A 27071-nucleotide genomic window follows, 5' to 3' on the forward strand; every position below is an offset into this window, starting at 1 on the left:
TTTTCAGGAGCTTAGAATATTTATTTTTTTTTTTTTTTCCTCAGGAATCAAACTTTGAAAGTTAGGTAGCCTACAAATATATAGCACGGTAATAATACCTGTTTGACGGTGGCACTGAACAATGCCAAACAATGACAATGCTGAACACGAGCTAGAAATTTTAATATGTGTCATTTAAGAAAACACACATGAATTTATCAGGAAAGAAACAACTAACAAGCCTAAAGACCACACTGACCCTTCTTCCATATAGCTATTTTTTCTATATAAGTATTTATAGAATACTTTCAATGAAAACTTGGAGGCTTCAAAACTAGTATGAGCTGAGCAATACTTACTGGGTTTGAAGTTACATTCTCACCCAAAATATATTAGCTAGGAATTAATTTGCTACTGTTTTATCAGGTATTACATTTAGATTCTGAGATGGAAACTGTGAGGAAGAAATAACTTCTGGAAAAATAATTGTCAATCACAGCTTTTTTTTTTTTTTTAATAAAGAACAGTTATAATTAACACAGGCATTATATTTGTCCTTTTCTGTTATAGAAGGCCTGATTCAAGTACCGTTAAAAATCTTGCCATTTGATTTTAGTGGGAATTTCCTCAATGCCTTGGATTTGTACCTAAACTCTCAATCAAAGTCAGGCAAATTCAAAGCAACAGCCATTTGACATTCAAGAAAAAGTTGTAGCTGATGTTGAATATGTGATTTTCTTTCATGATGAATATGGTGATACTTTACATTATCATCCCCCACTGGAAATAATAAAACATCCTTTAGGGTTGACAGTTTTTCCCTCTTGCACGTCTTGTATTAACGTGGGCAGTGTAAATGGCTTACACTTGTTACAGTACGTTAATAAGTATTTTTATCCCTGTGTAAAATGGGCATATTCATAGGCCACTGATATGACTTTCTCTCTTTTAAAAGCTGACATTGCAGTCGACGATGACATCATCCGTCTTTACAGAGAAAATCATTTTGATGCATTTTAGATTACTACTGTGAAGTATCATTAGCATTTTCACCACCTTTTCCATAATGTCTATGTTGGTCAGTTTTAAGTAAATTTCTCTCTAAGGCTATGTTAATTGATGTTCTCTCTAAAAAAAAATCAGTACAAACCAGACAAAGAACCAGGAAAAAAAATAGAAAATCTTATTTGAATATTTATTAAAAGACTTCATTATTCTTCTCACAACTGAGTTATCTTTCCAGCATTTTCATCTCCCTTCCTTTCTTAACCGACTCCAATAGCAAGTCGTTTGAATCTCTTGGAGACTTTCCTATACCTTTTGTATCACACTAGTTCTAGACTTCCTCTCATTTACACCTTAAATTTCTAATATAAAGAAAGCCTTGTGTATGTTAGTGTTACTAGGACTGTCATTATGCAAGAGAGAAATAAAAAAAACAAACAAACCAAAAAATGACAAAACAACGCTGAATCCAGCCCTTGTACTACAAAATTTATACTGTTAGAATGACACAACTGAAGCGTGAAAGCAAACAGGAAAGAGACTAAGTAGCAGAAGAGTTTACATGCAGCATGTAGGGTCATGGAATATTGTAGTATTAATGGGAGAGCAGACAGTTCTCTTCAAGAAATCACTGTCACCATCTGCCCAAAAATGATATCTTGATGACTTTTTCTTTCCTTCTTTTCATGCTAATCTGTGCATTCCATGACTAGCCTGTTTCATTTTAAAATGCTGTGATTTCTATAAATCCTTCCATCTCATTCTCTGTTCTCTGCCTGTTTCTTAATAATATTAAGAGGTTGAACATGCAAAAGTTAATTGTCAAGAAAAAATGACAGCTGGACAGAAGAGACTGCTCCTACAAGTGCTTCAGACAAACCTGAAGTGTGGGCTCACATACCACTAGACGCCAGGGAATCCACATATGAAAGAAAGGTCTAGCTGCAGAAAATAGTTTCATTTGGCTGGAAATCCATTCATTCAACACTGTTACTCATGCAATAACTTCATTTTTTCTGAACATGACTTGTTCTTCCAATTTAACTTAATTTCAATGGAAGATGTGCTAAATGAAGTACTGGACGCATCTGTGGTACTCCATCTAGGATATGAACTGCTCTTTAGTTCAAAGGCAGCATGTGTAATGATGTTGGCACAGAAAGTTGAGGTGAGTAGCAATCCAAAGTATATTTAAAGGGTCAATCAGGACTTATTAGGTAGTGATAATATTTAAAGATGAGCAGATAGATTTAGCTGGCAGGGAACAAATGGGAAAAAGATGCAGCAAGGCATCTGCAATAGTCAGTATTAGGAAGAGTCAAAACCCACCTGTCCTCTTCCTACCCAATGTAAACTGATTCTATTTAGTATTACAGTAAGAGGACAATTACAGCACCTAATGTAGTGTGCAAATTACCTGCTGAGGTTTTATTTGGATATTTATTATCAGTTTGCATATCTCAAAAGAGCCTATTCTCTTCGTGTCAGTATGATTTATACAGGTGTATCTAGCTGTATTGCAACCATATCCCACAAGGTTAAATAAGACTGTTTACCCCAACAATCTTCAGTACTCAAGCCAAGCAGTCACTCCTTTTAAGTTTATAGGCAATTGTATTGCTGGAAGAGATTTAAATATATCAAGACAGCCTCAGGAACAAACAGTTCCACATCCCTTTCTCTCCTCCTACCTCTACTTTAATAACTTGACACAGACAAAATAGAATTCTTTCCTGACAGATCTGTTTAAGAACAATGTAGTAGTTGCATAAATTATGAAAACAGTGAAATCATAAGCAGCTTCCTAGTTACACAAGGGTGGGGGAAAAAAAAACAATCACTCATAAGTTCATAATGCCCCATAAGGCAATTTGAGGAAAAAAAAATCTTTCAGAAAATAATAGCTCCTTAGCATCAAGGCTGTATTTGAAAGCAAGAGGGACAGTTCTACCTACAGACAACTTCAGCTGGCGAAAACAAGGTAAGCCAATTCTAAAAAAGTATGAAGTATCTGCACCAAAACAACCACAACCAATTTAAAGCTTGCTCAAATGACAAACTATCATTGGTCTATGATCTTAAAGTATACACAATATTTTATACTAACTAAAGACTTTCCTACTGATTTTACAGTATTTGGATCAAGTCACAAATTACTCAAAGGCCTTAATTTATCTTTTGCAGAACTACTTTCCAAGAAACTAATGTGATTCTAATTCAAACCACAACCCTTTAAGGAGAGTATGCTGTTACTGGGGTTTACATATTTCTATAATACAAGTTCACCTTTATTATAATCTATGACTCAGAACGTTCTTTAGATTCAGGAAAGAATCCAGTAAATTCCCCTGTAGAATCGCTATTGTTCACGGTATGGAAACTATTTGGCAACATGTCTTTTCTGTCATCAAATCTTAGACTCATTTTAGCCTCTGAGTAGATTTGCAAATGTGAGCTGCCCACATACTACGTATAGTTATCTATTTGCAGGTACGGTTTCTTCAAACATTTATCTGTGGGTAGTTTCAACTGAACTACTCAACTGACTGTACTGCATGTGACTGTGTGAAAGTTGACAGGATGATCATGTATATTTTTACAATGTGAGCTAAGTCTAAAATGTGATGAAGATGTTAAGTAACAATAGCAATTATTACAGCAATTAAAATATAAAACATGAATCAGCATTTTGCTGCTGTTCCTGACTCTCTCCCTGACTTGCTTTATAATTTTGGGCAAGTAACTTAGCCCCTGATTCTGCAAATACTTTTACCTATGCTAAGTATCACAAAGCATATGGTATAATACAGCTTTACTTGCTTAAATTAAGAAAACCCGGGTCTTAAACTGTTTCTGTGATAACATACATTGCTATGATCAACAGAATTATTCCATTGTACTCCAACATGGTGTTACAATACAGAGAGTTTAAGAGAGTGTTTCCCTACCAGTACTTAGCACTCTCCAAGAAAAAGAAACAGTGTACAACAGAACGAAAAGGAAGGCAGGACTGGGATTCCTATCGAGTAATCTCTGCCAATTGCTTTGTTGCTCTCTTGGACTCAACCTTTGTCTCCAAGCTGTAAATACTTACAGGAGGTAACCTGGTTTCCTACCGGCACCTGAATGCCTGCTACAGTTTCAAGGACGAGAGGGGCAAAAAGGGAATGTACAGAGCTCTAGGCCTTTGGGTTTCCTGCCTGACATACGTGGAGCAAACCCGGTGACACAAACCCTGCCAAGAGCAGGCAGGCAGTAACTCTTTTCGCTCATGGTGGGTGCATTCACTGTGTTCCTCGCTCACTGCAGAGCAACAGCTGACCATGGCAGGGCAGGCCAGTCCCCCTCAGAGCAATCGGGCGGCAGTAACCAGACACAGCAGAGGCAATTTCTCTCTCGAGCCCCAGGCAGAGCCGGGTACCCCCACCCGCCCGCCCTGCCTGCGGCAAGGCTCGCAAGGGACAGCGGGGCTGCGCCGGCTCGGGGGCTCCCGGTCGGCGCCGGACAGACACAGCCTCACCGCGGCGGGGCCCTCAGAGCGGCCCCGGCAGGGCTCTGTCCGCCGCAGAGCTCCCGCAGAACGGGCAGCCCACACGCTCGACAGAGACACGCGGTACCCCTCAGCAGCTACGACGGAGGGGATGAACTAACTCTGACTCACAGCACTCCCTACCCCCACCACTACCGCCAGCCCAGGCGCCAGCCATGCTCCCCCATCGCCCCCGCCTCAGGCGCCGCCGGAGGAGGAGCGCCGCAGGGCCCCCCGCCCCCCACCTGCAGCCCCGCCCTCCACCCTCCACCCCTCCGTCAGCCTCACGTTACCCCCCCCCCCCAAATGCCAGCACCTTCAGACCGTAACTGCACGGCCCCGCCCGCCGCAAAGGCAGCCGCTCGGCGCGGCAGCTCGCCTTCCCATTGGCGGCCTGGCCCGCCCGTCAGCCGCCGCTCCCCGAAGGGGTGTCGGAGGGCGGTGTCGGGCTGGGCTGTCAGCGGGAGCGCGGAGAGGAAGCGGCGGCGGGCACGGTGGGGAGGAGGCGGGCGGGTGGCTGGCTGCGATGTGAGGGCTGCGTGTCTCACCATCTTCCCTCCCTGTCCCGGTCTATTTCTCACTACCGCCCTCTCCCCTCATATACCTGTCTGTAAACACGCAGCTACACCGTTTTTTTCTCGACTTCTCTTCCTGCAGAGGCTAGATACTCGATCCGGCAGAGTGCGCACGCCGGCTTAGCAGGGCAGACCCCCGCGGCTAGGGGCTCCCTCAGCAACCGCACTCCGTCTCTCCCGCCGGTGCCGCCACCACAGCGCCATGGATCACCAACCGAAGTTCTTCGAGAACCTCTCAGGCACCGGGAAAGCCATAGGGGTGCTGACCAGCGGCGGTGATGCCCAAGGTAGCTGCTCACGCCGTTCGCGGGGGGAAGACGAGGGGAAGGAGCCGCGGAAGGAGAGGCAGAAGATAGGGGGAGGGGGAAGAAACCATGGACACTGTGGGGGTTGGGGGCAGCGGAAAGGCACGGTGAGGAGTCCCTAGGGGATGGTGTGAGAGAGGCTGGGGAAGGAGCTGGTGGGGGTAGCAGCGCCTGAGACAAGGGAGTAGGAAGCATGGGCTGCTTTGGCGTGGCTGCGGCGGGAAGCCACGCCGGTAGGGGCACGTGGGGGTGGTGGATGGAGAGGGCGTCTGGCAGTGGGACACAGGAGATTGCCGTGATCCTGTTCCTTTTGCAGTGCTGGCCTTCCAGCTGTCTCTCTTAGTAAGAGCATTTAAGAGATAAATTACTTTTGTGTGGCCTGGGCGCCTGAGCTGGGACCATGCCCTCATCCTTCCTCTCTCACACGTTTCCTCTGCGCCTGCCTTGTAGGGAAGAAAGTAGAAGCCGTCCGATAACTTTTACAACAAAAATGTCTTCACTCCGCGTGAGATGGAGGGGAGAGGAGGGAGAGAGGGTGGCTGATGCGAGCGGAGGAGGCCGTGCTGCCCTGCACGGCGGTGGGAGGCTGGCTGCGCTGCTGGGGCCGTGCCAGTCCTCGCCTCATCTGCTTTTCACTTCGTGTTGGCACCAGAACACTTACGTTCTTAACAGTGATTTAGAACGCTCAGATGGTAGTGTACTCTCTACCCCCGTAGGAGTCTGTTGGAAACGTGCTTCACCTCCTTAAATCTCTTTACGCATAGAGGCAGTGCTCGCTACAGGACAGGACGCACAAAAGACCTATGGATGTTAAAGGGAAAGGAAAGAGGCTTAATCCCGATATACTTAGCCTTAAAGTCGTTTTTTTACACTTTCATTTCCCCTTTTCTCATATATGTTAATAGCTTGAAGTTTCAGTTAATTAAGATTTCAAATATGCGGTACTCCATGCTATTTGAGAGGACTTTTGCTCTGCTTTTGCCAGGAGAGTTCTTTTGTGGTGATTGCTTTTAGCTCGTTTCCTTAAATGACGATTTTTTTTGTTAGTTTTTCTTTTTCCGAGAATGTCTCGAAAGTACCTTCACTTAAAGAAGAAACGGCACTGTTGAACAGAATGAGGGCATGGGGAAGCCTCTCTTTTTTTTTTTTTTTTGTCTGGGCTCGGTAGTTAATGACCAGTTTTCCCAGCTTTGTACGCGGGGACGTGCAGAGACCAGCCCGCATCCGTGGCTGGGGCGTTCTGCCCGCTTTCTCGGGCGCAGGCAGCTTCCTCTCCTCTTCTCGCTTCCCGGCGCGTCCATGCGGGTGGTGTAAGCCTGTATGGACCAGTGTCTCTGCGCTCCCTCCCCACCGCCGGTGTGTACGTGATCCACCGCGAGTCGCTGCAGATTCCGCCTCCTTGCGTCATCTGGGCTGGGAGAAGCATCCTCCCTCCCCCTGACCGCAGGAATAACGGGGAGCCCCGGGGTTTACCTGAAATTATCTGGAATTTTATCAGGGGTGGAAAGGATTTAGTACCAATCGGAGAGGAAAACGCTACACTTCCGGAGAAAAAGCAAATTGATGCCTCTAAATGGCTTCTCTTCTGCCCCTCAGTGGGTTTACACTTGTTTGAGTTTTATCACAGTGCCATCAGTTCCACTGCTAAACAATTCTAGGAGGGACCATGAATCAAGTCATCTCTGATTCAATTGTTTGGTTCCCAAATCGCCATTTTAATTTTAAAGTGTGACAGAGCTTTGCCTGAAGCAGCAGTAGCATGTTCAGCAAGAGACTGAACCCTGTCACTTACTTCCGTGTGACTGGAGATTACATAATGTAGCAGCAGATGTATCTCTTTTTATAAAGTATTAATCTGCACTACATGAATTAAAGCATTTAAAAGGCTTGCAGAATCCATGGGTGACACCTAAATTTTATTTTCTGCTGCTGGAGCACATTTAGGTGGAGGCATAAAAAGTAACAGCTGGTGAAAGTTGTTCTGAGGAGTGAGGTTGTCACGAAGACCAAAGTAAACTGGATGCCTTCCACGTTGTTTTTGCAGGCAGTGGTGATGTCCTGACTTTGAAGAGCAAGAAAAAAAAAAAAAGCCAAAACAACAAAACCTGGATAATTTCAACTGAATCATGCCACACAATTGAGGTTCATAACCCTTATGATCTTGGTAACAGTGTAGATGTGTAAAATGCACATCAAGTCTATTTGCATGCTAGGTTAGGAGTTAAACAGGGGACAGGGTGAGTCATGCCCTATCAAGGTCATTTGCCTTCTGAAGGGCAAATGATCAAGAGAAGTTCTGAAGTATAACCAGAAGGGTGTATCTTGCTATTATTGTAGAGCTGTTAAAAGCAAATTGTACGTGAGACAAAACTACTAATACTGAAGTAGGCAAAAAAAGTACTAATACTAAAAAGAAGTTCCAGTCTCCTGTGTTTTTTTGAAGGGGGGTGGCTGTGGGTTTGTTGTTTGTTGTTGGTTTTTTTTGTTTGTTTTGTTAGGGTTTTCTTTTAGTTAGACACTAGAAAATCTCAGAGTATTTGTAATGCAAACTAAGCTCACAGGAAATTGAGTGGAATGAGCACTTATTAGTGTTTCAGTAAACACATGATTTTCACATGAGCAGGTGCCTTGATTTAGATTTGGCTGCAAATCTCAACCCAGAAAAATATGCTTGAATCTGTTTTGAAATAAAGGTGCTACCTTTGCTGTTACTATGCTTATTAATAATTTAGAAGTAGCATTATGTAAATTACACAAGTCTTTCTATTTATAGGACGTGTTATGTTTTAAATTACTTCCTGACGTGTGGTATTTCCTTGAAAGGGTTTTTTGTTTTTCCTTTTCACTACCTGTGGGATATTAAAGACTGTAGAATATCTATATGTTATACTGGAGCTATTATGGTTTAGTCACTGTATTTTAAACAGGTACATTCTTTTGTTTGGTGGAGTTAAAGAATTTATCACCGACTTACTTAACTGGAAAAAAATTTGCATTTTGTACATTTAACATATATAAATACTAAGCTTGTCCAACACTTCAGCTAGCCATCTCTTAAATTGCGAGGTAAACCAAGTAATTTTCACCGTAATCACAGTACCTTGAGAGGCAAAAGAAGCTGAAAATGGATTCTCAAGATTTATGGGTTCAGTTTCTGGACTGTTTCTAGATTGTAGTGGTTGCAGCTCAGAAAGGTAGAGTAATAAATGGGTTTTAAGTTATGCTTCTGCGTTCAGTGTGTGGGACTCTGGCCATAGTCTGCTTCTGGTCATGAATGGGTGTATTTTGTGCGGGTTGCCAGTGCCTGCCACAGACAATTTTTGCTGCCATAGGTCACTTTTATTTTCATTTCACCTCTGATCAGACTGCTTGTTCTAGGGTTGTGATAGGTATGGCTCAGCAGCAGGAGCAGTGAAATCTGAAAACTGCTGCCAACAGGTGATTGTGCTATTGAGGAATGATGTGCTTGTGGCTGCTTTGAGCTACTGCCCAATTTACTGGCTCAAGATTACTGTCTTTGAATGTGACCATGTTACTTTTGAGGTAAACTCAAAGATTTAGTGTTCTGGAAGACAGCATAAAGGATTGCGTGGTAATGGTCTGGGATACCATAGACCATGACTGTTGAAGTAAAGTTTTGCATATCTCAAAGTTTGAATTATTACAGGCTTCCCAACATTTCGAGGCATATTTAATATAGTAGTGTAGATGTACTACTCTTGTCCTGAAAATTTACATTGGACAAAGAAATCTTGCTGTTGAACAGATAATAGAGCTCCACTCCTGGGGCAAGTACTGAGCTTAGAAACAGCTAAAAAGAAGCCTATAGTCTCTTATATTCCACGTTTTAGAGTACCACAGACCATGACTGTGGAAGCAAAGAGCTATGTATGCTTCTGTTGAAGCATTACAGTTTTCTGAGGAACATGACAAGACATAATATAGTAGTGAAGGTGTACTGATTTTGTCTTGCTAGCAAATGATGGAAAAATAAATTTGCCAGAGGACAAAGAAATTGTACAAAAAAATAAATGGACAAGAAATAAAAAACCCACTAATTTTATGCCATTCAAATCACAGAGTTTATTTAACTTTCGTAATTTGAAGGTAGTGTCAAGGAGTTTTGAATTCTAAAGGCACTTTTTCCAGATAAGAGTGTGTGTTTGTATAGGCATCTATATAAAATACATATACATGTGTGTTCATATATATAGTAGTATAATTTGTATGTAGACTTGAATATAGATGTTAATGGATAAGTGTAACTATTTCAATGAATTTAGTATTTTGGAAGAAGTGCTTCTATGGTTGAAATGAATCTCAAGATTTATTTGTATCTTGAAGGAGGAGATATGTAGCTATGTATGTAGATACGTAATTCTCTTGTATATATTCAGCAGAACGCTCTGATTTGTATAGTGTTACTGCTTAGAACAATTGTATTTTCTTCAGATATCTAGAATCGTTGTTATATGCAATAAAATGTTAGGTAATCAAAGGCAAATTAAACCTAAATTGAAACAAACCCCAAATTGTTTTCTTAATTATTTGTTCTTGTGTTTGACTGCTTCTTCTTATCTTTCCTTTTGATGATTATATGCTTGCACAAAATTACTGATGTATCTATCCATTTGCATACTTGAATGGAGTCTTTCTAGTTATTAATGTTCAGACATTTTCCTTAGTTTGTGTGTTTTGCTAAATAGTCTTTTAAGTGTGGGTCTTTATTCCAGAGAGCACATAAACATATGTACTAAGTCATTAGCATGCATTAAAGCCAATGTTTGTCTTTAAAACTGATGGTACTTAAGTGTTTCTTGATGCTTGTCCAAGACGCATAGTTTTGATTTTTCTTTTATATGGTTCGTATTACAGTTATTTAAAGGCCTGTCTAGCTGACTAAAGTGAGAAAAACTTGACTTCAACACAAAATAGTGTAGCATGTCCTCTGTTGTGGTGGCATATGTACGTTGAGCAGGATGTAGGTGCGGGAGAGCAATACATTTTGGGGAAGGGAGTGCCTTTAAAATAATTCAGATTTCTGCAGTATTGTTTATAGCCCTGCTATTAAATTATTGCTTTCAAAGGCAATTGAGTAGACAATACCAAGAAGGACAGTAAATCAACTCTTTAAATCAGACATTGTATAAAGACATGTTGGTAGTTGCAATTTAGTTAACCTTTGCTGAGTACAAAAGAGCAAAATAAATCTTTTTTACTGTCAAAGGCTTTAATGCAAAAGCAAGTGGTAATTCTGGAAAATTTTAAATAATTCTTATATTAGTAAAAAAATACTGGTTTTACTCGTGGCTTTCTTTTGAAGCTGCTATTCTAATCCTATGTTTATCAGGCTGTATTTATTATTCAGGAGGACTAAATCCATGGTTAACCCAGTAAATCTCTTTTTCAGTAATAAGCATATAATTACAATAGTATTGGTGAATTACCATAATGACTGTGAAATGTAAGACTACACAAATAATTAAATACAACAATATTTTGTTAGACAAGTTCTATGGAGACTTCATGAAATTTTCTGTGTTCGCGTACTTGAATCACTGCAAGCGGTGTATTCAGATTTGGATAGCCAACATACAGAAATCTAAAACTTCAGTGCTCTGTGTTTTGTAAATATCAAATGATAACGTTCTTCAGTCCTCAGCCATTCTGAAATGTAAGCCACTTCTTTAGGAACTTGCCAATAGGCACCCAAGTCATTTTTCTATATAAAGAGGTAAAATATACATTGACAAATAACAATAAAATGTATGTTGCATAAACTGATAAAGTTACACTGGTGCTACTGACAAGATGCACTCTAATATGTGCTTCTTTTGTTTCCCGAGCTTTTGCTCTTTTTTGCAGCAGGTAAATTATGAATTTTACAAATTCTTCATGTAAGATCAGTTGGAACTGGAAAGTATTCACTAAGAAAATGTGTCTGTATTATAAATATATTAGTGTGGAGAAAATTAATGGATTTGTCATTTTGAGAAATAAATGCTTTCATTTACTCTGTTTGGAAGAAGTATGAATGAATGAAATATGCATAAATTGCAGGCTAATTTATGCATAACAAAGGTACGGCAGATCTGGAGGATTTGTGATGAGAGCAGAATAACTATCCTTCTTTAAAATAACTGAGGGTTGCATGCTAAAGATAAAAAGGTAGGGTACATGGCCAATAAAGTGGAAATGTGAGCAATAGCAAATAAAAGACAAGTGTGTATGTTGGTAGACATAGATGTTTAGTGTCTTCCTGGTTTTTTAATTACTTCTTTTTGCTGACAAAGCTATTCTGCTTTAATCTGTTCGGATCATAGATTCTTTTTCTTTATTCTAAGTAGATACTTTGAATGCAGAGACTACTGCTGAATGAGACACTGGAGTCGTTATAACTGAACATATGTTAGATACCTGGCACAGTCTTGATGTTTATTCTCAGATGCCAGACATGAGAGCTGACAAAGCTGAGCTTCAAGAGCAGAAGGCTTTTAAAAGGGCAGCTCTTAACAGTGCTTTTTCCTTTCAGAAAATGTTAATTTATGAACAGCTAAATGTTCATTAGCTGCTTTTGGAGGATTCTGCAGCCAAATAGGTAATATAAAATGTTTTCCTTATCTGTAAGAAAACCTTCTTCCACAAATGACAGTGCCCCCAAGAAAAACAAAAAACCAGAACAACCCCAAACCAAAATAAAAATCCAAGCAAAACCCAAGCAATAAACTACCAAAGCACCTACCTACCAACCCCACCACTAAAAAAAAATCCCCAGCAAACCTCTTGCACATGTTGTGTATTAATAGAAGCAAGCTGTGGCCTTTGTTGATGGTAGTAGCTTGTGCTTATGTCTTGTGCTTGAGGAAAATGGCAGTACAGTATTGTCAGTTTTATAAAGTTAAAGGACTTTGCAGGGAGCATCATGTGTGAGAGTTGAGGGTGTTCATTTTGTTACAAAACTTGTTTCGCTGAGGAGATTCATTCACTATGTGTAGTAGGTTTGTTTAGATCTGAAACTCAGCATGCTTTCTTTTCAGTACAGCCTGTCAGATGAGATGAGATTTTCTGTTCTAACTTGGCATCATCTACTGCATTGTCCAATGCTGTGCTTTTAGCATTCTTGGCATTTGAAAACTTCCCAGCTCTGCCACAAGGCTCTTTCTCAGAGAATTCTAGCTGTTATTTGCTGATGTGAAAACACTGTTACTCATGATTTTAATCTTAAGTGACATCTGTACAAACAGCAAAGTGACTTGATTTTGGAGAATTTAATTTCATGTTTTGCATTGAGCAACTTCAGGGACTTTTTGTTATGTTCCCAAAATAATAAATATTTGAGTAAACCTCAGTCTCATTCTTTATTCAGACAGATAAACTTCTACAGATAGCTCAGTATTTTTTCCTATAATGGAAGATATTGTAGGAATAGATCTTTATGGCTTACTGTGCTGTGGGTTTATATATTGTAGTTACAGACTTATATCTCCAGATAGGTGAACACTTAACACCTATGTTCAACAGCAAAGCTGACCTACTACTTTACTGTTAAGTGCAACGGATTTGGAGAATTGGTGCCTAATATGTTGGATCGTCAAGTTTCTGGCATCTCTTTTCAACTCATGTGCCAAGGCTGTTTCTTTTGGTGTAGCTCAACTACTGTTTCTGTCCTCATCCTTTGCATAATCTCTTGTGTCTGTTTAAGTGGTATGGAGCAATTAGTTTATTACTTTTGAAAACTTCCTGAATAATGAGTAAGGTAATACAATATTGGAAGGGATGAGTTGTAACACAGATTCATTTGAACCCATGTAGGGGGGACCAGCAGAACATCCATTGTTGCTCAGAAGATTAAGTGTTCAAGCACTTGGACTTAAATGGAAGATTTTACAGGAGTTTAATGTCAGATGTCTGTAAACAGGGAATTCCCATTTGAGCTTGCACTTCTGGGAAGTGGCATTTAGATACTTTCTGTCAAATAAGTCCATGAAGCATTTCTTGTTTTAATCGTTTGCAGCTACTTCTGTCTTTTTAAGTGGGCACCTGTCTATGTCAGTTTTGTCTGTGCTCCCCACAAAATACTGTGTATGCACCTGTGTTACTTTGGAAAGTCTAGAAAAAAGAACTGTTGCAGTATAAATTCTCTCTTGAAGAAGCTGAATTTTAACTTGTTGAACATTTTAAATTTTAGATAGAGAACCTATCATTATTGTGAAGTAAATTTATTTTCTCTTTCTGGTTTGGTAGCTGTTACTTTTACAATGCTGTTTTACAATCGGCAGCAATTTAATGTCTGATTAACATACATACTGGCGTTTACATAATTATTGTAATAAAGCAAACACTTCTGTCTTCATGGTCTGATTGCACTGTCATTAAGCAAATTTTGTGTTTTGATAGGTGCTGATAATTGTTTCTAGGAATGAATTAATGCTTCAGTTTTATTTTAAAGACATTGAAAATTTACGGTTTTCAGAAAAACCCACAACCCTCAAACAAATAACCTGTAACAATGTGATTTTGCTTTTTTTCTTCCTAGGTATGAATGCTGCTGTGCGTGCAGTAGTACGTATGGGGATCTATGTAAAAGCCAAAGTGTATTTTGTTTATGAGGTTAGTTTCTGTTTTATTCATTCTTAATTTGTCTAATGATTGTACTCGTTTTTGTGGGAACCTCATGGAAAATGAATAGTATAAAATAAAAAATGTTGTACCTGTCATTTAATCATATCCCTGTTTTATTTAAAATTTTTTATTTTTGTAGAAAGCTATTTTCATGAGGTATATGCTAAAACTATTTCATTTAAAAGCAGTTTTTTTAGTAAATGGAATTCTTCATGTGCCACTAGAAGCTTGGAAATACTGAGAAAACCAGAGGTGGTTGTTACTCAGCAGTGAGCTATGTACGTGTGTACTTGTTAGATGTACTTTATAAATACCTTCTGAAATCTAGTTAAACTTCTAATTCCTAACCCTCTGGCTTTCCCCCAGTATATTTTCCTAGGGTATGGTAAGGATGTGCCATCATCCTTGTTTCACGAATTAAACGACTTGATCAAAACCAAGAGTACTGTTGGGCTGGTGCCATCTTTCCTGTATTCCTGTTAGAAAGTTGCAACTGAAAAAACTCCAACAAACAAAAAAGACCACACCAAAAAATCTGCACGTGAATTTTGTGGTTGAAGCTTATCACTGTATGTACATGAAGATTGTTAATTTCTGTAACAATTACTTGATAAGAAGAAATGAGATGAGTTTAATGTAAATGCCAAAATAATGTATGAATGTATGTCTTACTGGAAGACTAAGTTATAGTTAGACTGCCACATGAGGGAAACTTTCAATTTTTATAGAATCATAGAGTCATAGAATGGTTAGGGTTGGAAAGAACCTTAAGATCAAGTTCCAACCCTCTGCCATGGGCAGGGACACCTTGCATCGAACTGTTATTACCCAAGGCCTTGTACAGTAAATAACGGAGCAGGAAGTAATTCTGTTCAGAATGTAATTCCTGCACAATTCCTCAGAAGTTTGAGGTGATTACAAATCATAATAAACATTCAATATTGGGCAAAACGTGGTAGGCGATATTTCTACCAAAATGCAATTTTAATGTTTGCTATAAAAAATACAGAGTACTGGAATTCATATGAATGCTAGGGAAGTACTTTGGGTTTAGTTTTGAGCATGCAAAATACACAATTCACCTTTAAAAGACAATTTATTCATTTTCTTTCAGTGTTTCTTTATTCCTATAGTTCCTTTACTAAAGAGATGCAAAGTAAATTGAAATGCAAATAAGTAGAGTGCTGTGCTCCAAAATTCTTTTGTACTACAGTGCTGCAGCAAGTAGCTCTGAATACTTGGTGTGTACTAATTATGTGGCCAATCTCTAGGGTTTCTTCAGTGTTCAGCTGTTTTGCAGGCTTGCTGAAATGGGTCAGATACTTTTGTTGAAAGGAGGGGTTTTTGGCTGTCTCTAAAGGCCAGGTTTGTTTGTTTGTTTTTTTAAACGATGTTTAAGTTAGGAATTACGGTATTTGTAGTTCATTTTACTGTATGTTTACTTTTGTCACCTTTTAAAAACTGTTTTCTATCACAGAGTATTCAGTGATAAATTCCCAGAGAAATCTAGATATTTCTGTTTTCTGAACTTGCAGTGTTTAAGTTATCGTGTTCCTTTGTTAAATGTTAGGGCTTGCCAATGTGAAGTCACAGGTACTTAGACTCATAGAATCATAGAACAGTTAGGGTTGGAAAGGACCTTAAGATCATCAAATTCTAACCTGCCGGCCATGGGCAGGGACACCTCACACTAAACCATGTCACCCAAGGCTCTGTCCAACCTGGCCTTGAACACCGCCAGGAATGGAGCATTCACCACTTTTTTCTGCTTTACCTGAGAAGGAAAGAGGGTTGTAAAGGTCAAGTCAGTGTTGGAGTTCCGAGTTTCCAGTATGTATTGACATTCTTCATTATAACAGTGTAGTCTGGGGGAAAAATGCACATTTCACTGTAAGTATGAGTAATAGCTCTGAAAGAGATCTTTGCCCCTAGGTTAGTCCATTTAGTTTTGTTGCAGGAAGTACCAAATGATAAGATTTTTTCTCTCTTTGTGTTAGGTAAAATACGAAGTCATTTTTCTTTCACAATACACATAAGTACTTCAGAGAAACACTTGCAAGTTTTGAAATGAAACAACTTTAATTTCAGTGCTTTGAGATGCAAGTAACAAGTAGAGGAAGGTAAAAATCTTAGGGTAAGACTTAACCACTAATGATCCTTATTACAAGGTTTTGCATGATGTATAAAGAAATATATTTTTGTATATACTTGAAGTTATTTAATACTTTCAGTAACGTTCTTCTAAATTACAGTTTATGAAATGCAACTTCAGTGTGTTAAGCAATGAGAGTAGTATATTTTTAGCCTACATTATCAGTAGGCAGTTTAAGTAGACACACGTGTGGTTCTTGCATTGAAGCTGCTTTGAAAAAGTGAAAAAAAATGGCAACATCTGAAAGGTGAAAAATTTTGTATTTTTGGAGCCAGAAATGGAGTTAAAGGTCTCAGCCTTTTCAAGCCTACTTTGCTGTAGTTGTCATATGCTCTTTTTCTCCTGTAACTTTCTCTGTTACTTTTTTGTACTGTGAACCCATCTGTCTTCTACAGTTGTGGCTAAAACTAGCTCCATATTCTAAGTCAAATGATAAATCTATTTTTCTTTTGTTTCCTAACTCCATTTTGCTTCGTTTTGTAATAAGAGAGTACCAAGATAAGTAGTAATTTGCAATAAACTAGATATAAGTAATTTTATTGCCTTTTATAAGATGGGTTTACCAAAGCCTGGAGAAAGAAATGGTCAGAAATCAGAACTGGACAATAATTTGATTCCCAAAAGAAAAACAAAACAAAGCCACATGTCAAAATTAAAAGGATAAAATCATTTATATGAATACTATAAATCATTATAGTCATATACGATTTATATAATTTATATAAAAACTATACTTTTATATACATTAAAAATATTCTAAAATTGAAAAGAACTCATGTATCTTAATTCAGTGAAATTAGCAGATTTGAAAATGTTGATATTTATTTGTGGAAACAATGCTTACTCTTGCCCTTGTTTCATATTTTAATCATGCTATCATCTTTCAGTATATAAACAGTCTGTAGTCACCCTGACTGACTAGCATCACAGCACAATGTTCCTCAACTCTTTCTCAATCTGAATTAAAATTTGAATATCCATGGACTTAATTACACTCATGCTGTGAATATCTAAGAGGTGAAAGTACAGGTAAAAATACGAGGCTGCGCTAGGAGATTAGTTTAATTTTTTTCAGTAGCAGAAGTGACTTGGTGTTTGTATTTTTTTATTTTTAATTGAGAATGAAAAGAAAAAGTGATGCCTCTCTTTTATGACAATTAATTTTAGAAACTGCAGTCTTAAGTATGTATACCCTGCACTTTTTCCAGGATTGAAGCACATAGTTCCCAGTGAATGCGTGCTCTTGCTGCTAAGCCATGGAACTTTTAGATTCTTCATCTTGATTAAGAGTCTTTTTCTCAAGGGGCCAGCATTGGAAATGCAGTGGTACAGCAGTCATGGATGTCTGTGAGGAAAACTTCATCTTTTATGTGGTGGTTTGTGCACTCAGTGGTGCTAATATTTTACGTTGTCAAGCAATAACTCAAAAAGCTCAGTAAGTAAACTTAACTGTTAAAGTCCCAAATGTCCCACATATATCATACCAGAAGGCGGATTGTTCTTCTTGGAAAGCTTTACCGTTAAACCTGGAATCAAGGTTTGCTGTCTTTGCCACTCTTTCCCAGAGTTACGGTGTATATATGTATGTACCCTGTGAGCATATGACCTGCAGAGATTTCCTCTTCATATTTTGAATATTCAGATTTGGGTAGAGGAAGGAATAAGCATAAAATGGAGTTGATCCTCACATACAGAGCTTGCTGTGTTTTGGGCAGTTTACTTTCTTCAATTCTGGCCCCAAAATTTTGGTATCTTAGTATCCACGCTGCTACTTTTAGAATGTAATTTGACAAGTTCACACCTTCTTTTTATTAAGATGTGTGTTCATATCTGCCAGTAATTTTCAGTTGCCAGACAACTGTGAGTGTTAAACTATTTGATAAAATATTTCAAGTTAAATTCCACCTTTGGAATGGATTGCCCAAGCCTCAAGTTAGCATTAGTGTTTAAATAACTAAAAATGCTAAATGGAAATTGTGATAATTGTTAATACTTCCATTATAATTAGTCATTTTTCCCAACACTAAGCCCACATAGCTTTTGTGCAGAGCTGTTCTAGTTCTATGGCTTTTGTCTCTAAATGGTATAAAAGAACAGTGTGGAAATTCTAGCTACCTTGTACATATTTAGTTGACGTACACTAGTTTGAAAACAGAACTGTTAGGAAAAGCTAATGTAACAGTTAAAATGTATCAAGCCTGTTCCAAAACCTCCCTGTCCTTATCTTGTTGTGAAGGGCATTCTTAATATACCCCCTACATTCTCGCTTCTCTTCACAGAAAAGTAGAACCGTTGTGGACTCCTGACCAGAATGCATGAGTTCTTTCTACTTTAAAGATGCGTGGTGCAGGAGCTGGTCATAGCTTGTCCTTAGCATAGCTATAAAGTATATAAAATAATCCTATAGCCACTTTCAAATAGTAGTTTATCCATTTGCTTTTCCCTGTTGTTAGGCTTGTTAATAAAATATGAATTAGAAATTTTCATCTATGAGTCTCATGATATGTAGGTAATTATTTGTATATTTCCTGTATATAATAATTTCTTGGACACATTTTCTTCACACATTCTTCTTCAAGTAAAAATGAAAGGTGAATAGCTGGAGTAAATATGTGAGCTATATATGTTTTTGTCAGCTTGTAGTGCAGCTTACTATAGGTAGTGTTAAAAACTGAGTTAGGATGCAACATCATGCTGTTTTTTCAGGATTTGTTGCCTATGAACCTTTATGTTATTGTAGTTGCTAATAGCAACACCAGTAGAAAAAGCTTTCAATTTGTTGCTGAGTGATATAGGGAATACTGGATAGTTTGCTCTAAAAAACTCCCAACAAAACAGCAAAGCTGTGATAAGTGAACTTGGTAATTTATTAGCATTCATCGAGCACAGTTGGATCCACTGGAATGTTTCTGTCTGAAGATCTTTACACCTTATCTGAGAAAATGATTTTATTTTGTTGACTTGATATGTAGGTCAAGCATTCTCTTTTCTCTAACTTACTCTAATTTTGAAGGAATTATGCAAATATCTTGGTTTCAAGTCATTGTGTGTATACATAAGTATATAAGACTGTGTATACGTTAGATACATATCAAAGTTATCTCGAGCATACAAAATATTAAGATTTATCGAATGACAGACATTAGAGACATCATTTTCCATCTAAGTGTGTCTTTACTATTGATCATCTTGTATGTAATTTCGTTAGTCAAGTCTCACTGAGCAGGAACTTTAATGCTTTCCCCTTGAAATCTGTACTAGAATCCTAAAAAGCTTAATTTGAGTAACTCGTACTTTCCCCGAGTCCACATTATATTGTTATCCTATCATGCTAGTGAGGGACTCAAAGTATGATACAGTATTCATGTAATATACATGGCTTTCTAAGCCGGTGTAGGCTTAGTACATTCCCAAGTTACTACTTACTGGGTAAAATCTACATATACTCTGGATCATGCCAAGGTAAGGGTCTCCAGTTTATAATGTCAGTTTTTCTGTTTTCTAAACTCCCTTCTGTTTCTAGTGCCACCTGATATATTCTTGAGAACCCTAAAACTAAACACATAGTCTTGCAAGAACTGAAGAAAGGCTAACAAACTGTTCCTCAGTATTATTACCTGTGTGTGCACATAATCTAAAAATGGAGACATAAACTTTGTCATGTTTATTTTTCCTTGATGGTTTCTTGTTTGTTTTCTTTAACCTCACAGGTTGAGTTATTTCCGTTTGGATTTAAATAAATGTCAAACAGTTGAATGGTAACTCCAGTTTTATTCTGGTTTCTGTATCAATTAGTTTTTTCCAGGTTAGAACTTTGCCGTATTTTCTTTTTTTTTGAATCAGTGTTTACAGTAGCATGCAATTGAAAAGAATCAGTAATTGTCAAGTATCTTTCTGCTAGTGTTTATGCAGAGGGTTAATAAAATCAGGCATAACAAAGCCCCTCAGCTGCTCATTGGATAGTTTTCCATCTTTCAGCTAAGTGTAGTTCTTTCCATGTTACAACATGCATTGGTTTCTGAAGACTATTTGAGATAAGGTATTAAGGAGTTCTTAAACGCATCACTAAAATTCTATTTTTGTACTAAATTTCTCTTAGTGATCTATCGTATAATTGCATTGAAAAAAAGAAAAATCATGTGACCTGATTTCTTCTTCTTTTCTGAAAAGTATTTAGTTGTCGCACTTTGTTTTGTTTTGCTTATACCTACCTTGGGGGGGGGGGAAAGTGTACAAAGTGTTACATAGGTAAATTTTTCCTAAAATTGTGACCACAGGCTGAAGTTGTGTTTTTAGGAAGCACATTTTATAATGGTTTTCAAAGTTCTTCTGTCTTTGCCGTTTTTCAGAAATGACTGTTTATTCCTAAGAAAGGAGAAATCCAATGTCATTCTAGTTCATAAAGTGTTATCTGTGTAAAATATTAACTTTATCTTCAAGTTTTCTTTGGAAATAATAGTTTAGGAAAAGGGTTTGGCTCCCCGCCCTCCCCATGTGATACCTGCTTGAATGTCGCATTTAAATTGAATAATTTTTTATTCAGTGGCTTTACTTAAAGCTGCATTAAAATATACAAGGTGAGTATTACTGCAGTGGAAATGTTACACAATTTTTCAAATCAGACTTCTGAAATACTTTTTCTCTTTCAGGGTTACCAGGGAATGGTTGATGGAGGTGACAATATTGTAGAAGTTTCATGGGAAAGTGTTTCAAGTATCTTGCAAGTGGTAAGTGTTAGGGGGTAGCACCCAAACCCTCGCTCTTACAACAGGGAATCAAAATTCTAGATCCAGGCAACCACTGTAATTATGGGTTTGAATTCTGTGATGACTTGAGTGACCAGCACATACCACTTTTAGACAGAGCTTGATTTCTACAATATGGATATTTGATGCTTTCTGAAGACTTTGTGTGGTCTTTTACTTGGTGCACAGAAATAATCTTGAAAACCTTTGTGCTAGATTTTCAACAGTGCATGTCATTAGCCTCCTGAAGCCATATTGACAAGCTTGTTTTTAATAAAAAAGACATTATAGGGCCAAAGTATGAAACAGCTATTTTGTAAGGCAAGTGTTTCGTTACAAAACTCTGTTGACTTTCTGTGTTAAGTGGATTTAGAATTATAGTAATGAATGTAGTAACAGTACAGTTTTCCAGAGCTCAGATAATATCAGTGACTTAGTACATTTATATTACAGTGTTCTGCAAGGTGGCCATTTGACTCTTCTTACATTTTACCTCAGCATGGTAATGTTGTTACCTCTTTGAGAGCAGATGCAGTGCTTGGCAAAGAGGCCTTACTGCTTGCCAGGCTTTCTGAAATCTACCTCCAGGGTAGATTTGTGGGTTTCTTTGGAGCTTTCTGTGAAGCTAGTATAATAAACATAAAGCAGTTAGCAGACAGAAAAATAAGGGAAAAATAGACTTTTCTTGAGACTTGTTGTCTGAACACCATAAATGTAGATGTGTGAATAACTTATTTTCAGCAAGGTGCTCAGCAATTTTCAGTGATAGGATGATTCAGTCTTTTTTGAAAATAAAACTTTATTTCTGTGAGAAGTTCTGTAAATCACATTAATAACTACAGCAAATAATTAATAAACCAGGAAATTTAACATTACTCTGATCTGTAAGGTACTAAATATTGATGCAGTTCTTCCCACAACTCTGTGGAATGACAGATGCTAATTTTGATAAGGATATGCCTTTTCTGTTACTGGTCATATATCTTACAATATTTTTGGGAAAAATGTCACACTTTGAAGCAAATTCACCTAATACTTAACTACTTAGTATCATATCACTTTTACTGTTATCATCACGTGTAAGTAACAATTAGATCATTTATTAGCATGCTACTGAAATTAATCCCAAATAATTTAACATTTTCCTTCAAGAGCAGCTCTTTATCGGTCAGTTTTGAGTGTTTTCTCACTTTTTCCTGATGTATACATCTGTTCCTGAGAACATAATTTCCCACAGGTTTGATAATTCTTTGATTTTCATTACTTGTTACTCACTTTCAAATTGAAGATTGAGGTTATGCTGCAAGATCATGCATCATTAATACATCTTGAAAACATTAAAATACTGGATTATAAATTAAAACTGTTATACTTCCTTTTTCTAGGGAGGTACAGTTATTGGTAGTGCACGCTGCAAATCCTTTCGTACCCGGGAGGGCCGCCTGCAGGCAGCCTACAACTTGGTTCAGAGAGGAATCACTAATCTATGTGTTATTGGTGGAGACGGTAGCTTAACTGGTGCCAATCTGTTCCGTGAAGAGTGGAGTGGGCTTCTAGAAGAACTGGCACAGAAAGGTAAGTTTGCATTTAGATGCTATAGACTTCTAGTCCAATTTCCAAGGAAGTTATATGCCTTAACTATACATATAAAAACTATATCCAGAGCTTAAACTCAAAATCAGATACATACATTCTAGGAGATCACATGGTTCTTCATAAAGCAATAGTTTTTATTTCTGCACATCCTCTCTTACATACCGTAAAGGTTCAAAAAGGCCAAATAAGTTACTGGGTAATAGTCTGTATGGCTTTTTTTCCCTTCATTATGAATCATTTTCAGGGTCTGAACTTTGAACGTTCTGCTTGAGAAGCCTTTTGCCCTCATATCCAAACTGAGATGCTAGTTAATTTTCCTCAAATGGCCACATGTGGTTGTTACTATATTATGATTCTTGACTGTATGACACTGTTTTAAGATCAGAATATAAGTGGCTGTTGATAAAAATGCATCCCACCTAGTAGTTGTCTTTGGTAGCATCCAAGAGCATGTATAGGGAAGAGTAAAAGAATAGGACAAGCATAAATAATGCTGTGTTGATGCTGTATGTTATTCATAATTTATAAATACTCTTGATAGGTTCCATCCATTTCTGTCTTCGGAACTTCCTGAACCAGATGCTGTTAGCAGTCCTTAATGAATTTCTCTTCCATGAATGTATACAGTCTCCCTGAAAGCATACAGATTGTTGCTGAAAACATTGTGTGACAAGGAGTTCAACTTCATTGAATGATGAAGATTTTGAAGAATCTTCTCCTGTTTATTTTGATCCTTCTGGCTTCTAATATCATTTGATGTCCTATGATTTTTGTGCTAGAGCAAACAGTGACCAGTCCTGATTCCTTTTTGCATGCCACTTGAGACTACAGCTGTCTTATTTTCCCTTCAGCATCTCTTTTTCTAGATGGAAGTCCTAGTTTGCTTAGTTGTTCCTTATATGTAAGTTCTATACCTTTGATCATCTTTGTTGCCCTTCTCTGAACCTTTTCCAGTTCTACCATGTCCTTTTTGAGGTGGGGAGGACCACAACTGCACCCAGTATTCAAGATGAGGGCAAACCATGGATCTACACAGTAGTATAATGATCTTTGTTTTGTTCTCTGTTCTTTTCCTAATATTTTCTAATATTTTGATTTTTTGACTGCTATTGAGCATTGAAGCTGATTTATTAATGAAAACAGCATTATATTATTATTATGCTGAAAATAGCATTATTTTGTTTGTGCTGTTAGGGTACATTTTTTCATGTGCATTAGTTCACATTTGTCTGCAGTGAATTCCATCTGATATTTAGTGCTCACTTTGTCTTGCCAGTCTTCTTCATTTCTTCTCAGACACACCATACCTTTAGAATGCAAATAATTCGGTTTGATCAGTAAACTTTGGCACCTTACTGCTCATTCCCTTTTCTAGGTTATTGCTGAGTATATTGAACAGCACAGATCCCTGTAGAACTCTATTGGTTACCTTTCTCAGATACAAGAACTTGCATTTGCTACTGCTCTCTTTTATCTTTTACCCTCTTTCACATTATTTATTCTATCAAAAGCCTTCTCTCTTATGCTGTAACTACTTAGTTTCCTCAAAATCCTTTGGTGACAGATGTTGTCAATGGCTTTTTGGAAACCTAAGTAGAATATGTCAACCAGATATCCCTTATTCATGTGATTATTAAGTCACCTTTGGAACTCTAGAAAAGGTTTGTAATGCATGGTATACATTTATAGAAAACATTTTGATTATTCTTCAGAATGCTGCATATACCTTTATGGACATAAGTTCTATTTTTTCATTGTGTTTTCTGTTATTTTCTGTAGTATTAAACACACTGATATAGTTCTTGAATCTCATTAAAGTATTGGCATTATATTTACTATCATCCCATCCACAGATACTAAGGTAGTTTTAAGCACTTAAGCAGCTAAGGTATTTCATCCTTGAGATCTTTAAATCTCTTGGATGATTCAGCATTTTCACTAATGCCTTGAGTGACTAAGACTTAGAAGAGGAGCTTTTCTATTGTATTTGCTTATTAATCATGAAATCAGAGCCTTTCAGTGTTGCAGAAGAGATCTCTTAATGTTTAATGCTGGGTTTTAATTGTTTACCAATGCCTGTAATCACATCCAGTTTGCATCCTTTTACTTCTTTATTACCTGTCATACACTGAGACTACAATTTGAATCCTGTTGTTTAAGTCCAAACCATAAATTTTAAGGCTGGTTGCAAAACTTGGTAATCTGCTGACATTTTGGAATGGACTGAAAAGCTCTTGTTTCTTTACTTACTGTAAGGAGTTCTATGCGGGATTCTTCTGTTTGGTTGTTTGATTGGCTTTTGTTTGTAGTTTTGACTAACCTTGTTACCTAAAATATCCAAACATAATTTTATGTTTGGATATGTTTAATTTACAAAAGTAGAGCATCCAAGCAATATGTCTAAAAGTTGTGGTTTTTTTTGTTCTTGTTGGGTTTTTGTTTGTTTGCTTGGTTTTTTTAATAATAATCTCACAGCTCTTTCTCTGGATACTTTACAGGAAAGATTGATGAAGAGGCTGTTAAGAAGTATGCTTACCTTAACATTGTGGGAATGGTTGGATCCATAGACAATGACTTCTGTGGTACTGATATGACCATAGGTACTGACTCAGCCTTACACAGAATCATTGAAGTTGTGGATGCCATCATGACCACTGCTCAAAGGTAAATCATTCATATTGTAGAAAACTGTAACAAATATACAATTGTTTATGCTTCAAATTTTAAGTATCCTATTGCTGTACAGTATTTGGGGGATAAAAGTTAATCTTAAATAGAAGTTAGGTGACTAGCATTTGTAATATTTCTAGAGTGGAAATAACAGCTCTTTTAGCTGTATCTTTCAAATGTCTTTGTTTCTTTTTTTCTTAGTAACTGCTTTTTCATCTTTCCTGTTGTGGCAGCACGTCAAGCATCTGGTTGTAGAGGTTTCATCAGCCTTAGGGGCAGGCTTTGTTTTTTTACAATGTTTTTAGAGAAAATAAAGACACACCTTTAATAGTACAAAGTAGCACCTGTTTGTATGTAAGCTTTCCCTAGGTAAAATTGAAGCAATTACATGATTTATATATATATACTTTTTTTTTGGGGGGGGGGGAGGGGAAGGTGTAGTACAGTTATAATCATTACAGTTTTTAACTATGGGTCTGCATCATTTACATTGCTAGTAAATGTTCACCTCTTCTCTCCTAACTGCCCTTATGTGTTTTAGAATAAAATAGTCAGGAAAACGAATTATGTGTTGGAATATGCATAATTTTAAATACATTGTTTAATGTGACCTTCTGTTTTGCTAATGAGTTCTGTGTTTGATAAGTGTGGTAAACACAGGCTGTTTCCTGATAACAGGTTCTGTTTTCAAGATTTTTGACTGAACTTTTGAATTGCAGCATTACAGTTCATTTGTTTTCTTAATTTTACAGCCACCAGAGGACATTTGTTCTGGAGGTCATGGGGAGACACTGTGGGTATGTATTATCTTCAGCTTGTGTCTCATACAGATACAGTTATGAAATATGAGAGATCTGAATGATAGATGTCTAATAATCTGTTACGTTTTATTAGGTATCTAGCTCTTGTTAGTGCCTTAGCCTGTGGTGCAGATTGGGTATTTATTCCTGAATATCCACCAGAAGAAGGATGGGAAGACACAATGTGTGTTAAGCTTTCAGAGGTAATCTATTACTATATTTGAGATTTCGTGACATTTTTGTAGATGTTTGTTTGAAGATGTTGATTTAAAAATGCGATCAGGGCATTCAGCAAGCCTTTGCTTCTGATGTCACAGATGGTGCTATTTGACCTTTAGCAGTTCTTTTCCTGCATTTTGTGATTGTTTTGAAGAATTACATGATCTACTCTAGGGATTACATAAAACTATTCCTATAAAACAGCATGTGTACCTTTCGTCATTAATTTGATATAAGACATTTCACTTCATCAATGAAAAGACTTACATGAAGATAAAATGTGTCAGAACTCTGAGGTGACCAAATAGAAGAAATATTTCCTCAAATACTAGCAGCTTAGTGTATAGCAATTGATTATAAAATTGTGCTGTAAATCTCAGTAGTTTTATTATATGGAGGTTCTTTTGTTTTAATTACAGAATCGTGCACGAAAGAAAAGGTTAAATATTATTATTGTAGCTGAAGGAGCTATTGATTGCCATAACAAACCTATAACGTCAGAGAAGGTTAAGGATGTAAGTGTCAACAACCCTGTGATACACTTTGTCTTGTTCTTATGATGGAGCTTGTTGCTGTTAACATTTCTGTAAAGTAAGTCTGTTCCTGTAAAGTAGCGTATCACATAGTTTGCTGGTTGCATTTTATATTTATGCTTTATTATCAGAATCCATATCCCACTTAAAGGGGAATTATTTCAGTGGCTTTAGAACCTTTTCTCCATTAATTATTTCAGTTAATTAGAACCTTTTCTCTTTATAATGTAAGGCAACGGTCCAAAACACCTACTTCATGGGTGCCTTATCTGATAGTCTGAAATCCCCTCAGATCAGTAATTATAATCCTGTATTACTTTATGTTTCTTGTAAAATGGTGT

The 27071-nt window shown here is 37.5% G+C and overlaps 1 protein-coding gene across 3 annotated transcripts in view; it reads left to right on the forward strand.

Moving 5' to 3' along the window:
* Nucleotides 1–4989: 4989 nt before the first annotated feature.
* Nucleotides 4990–27071, forward strand: part of PFKP (phosphofructokinase, platelet) — a 44630-nt gene continuing 22548 nt past the window's right edge. For all 3 annotated transcript variants that reach the window (XM_061349828.1, XM_061349811.1, XM_061349819.1), the window contains exons 1-9: nucleotides 4990–5041; nucleotides 5171–5375; nucleotides 13930–14003; nucleotides 20817–20894; nucleotides 22298–22487; nucleotides 25007–25172; nucleotides 25931–25975; nucleotides 26073–26181; nucleotides 26617–26712. In XM_061349828.1, the coding sequence (XP_061205812.1) occupies nucleotides 5291–5375; nucleotides 13930–14003; nucleotides 20817–20894; nucleotides 22298–22487; nucleotides 25007–25172; nucleotides 25931–25975; nucleotides 26073–26181; nucleotides 26617–26712 (843 nt within the window). In that variant the 5' untranslated portion in view covers nucleotides 4990–5041; nucleotides 5171–5290. The remainder of the gene's footprint in view (nucleotides 5042–5170; nucleotides 5376–13929; nucleotides 14004–20816; nucleotides 20895–22297; nucleotides 22488–25006; nucleotides 25173–25930; nucleotides 25976–26072; nucleotides 26182–26616; nucleotides 26713–27071) is intronic.

The sequence above is a fragment of the Neopsephotus bourkii genome, unplaced genomic scaffold (assembly GCF_033783945.1).
Source record: "Neopsephotus bourkii isolate Nb327-2 ecotype Australia unplaced genomic scaffold, CSIRO-AGI_Nbou_v1 NB_53, whole genome shotgun sequence".
Taxonomy (NCBI): Eukaryota; Metazoa; Chordata; class Aves; order Psittaciformes; family Psittacidae; genus Neopsephotus; species Neopsephotus bourkii.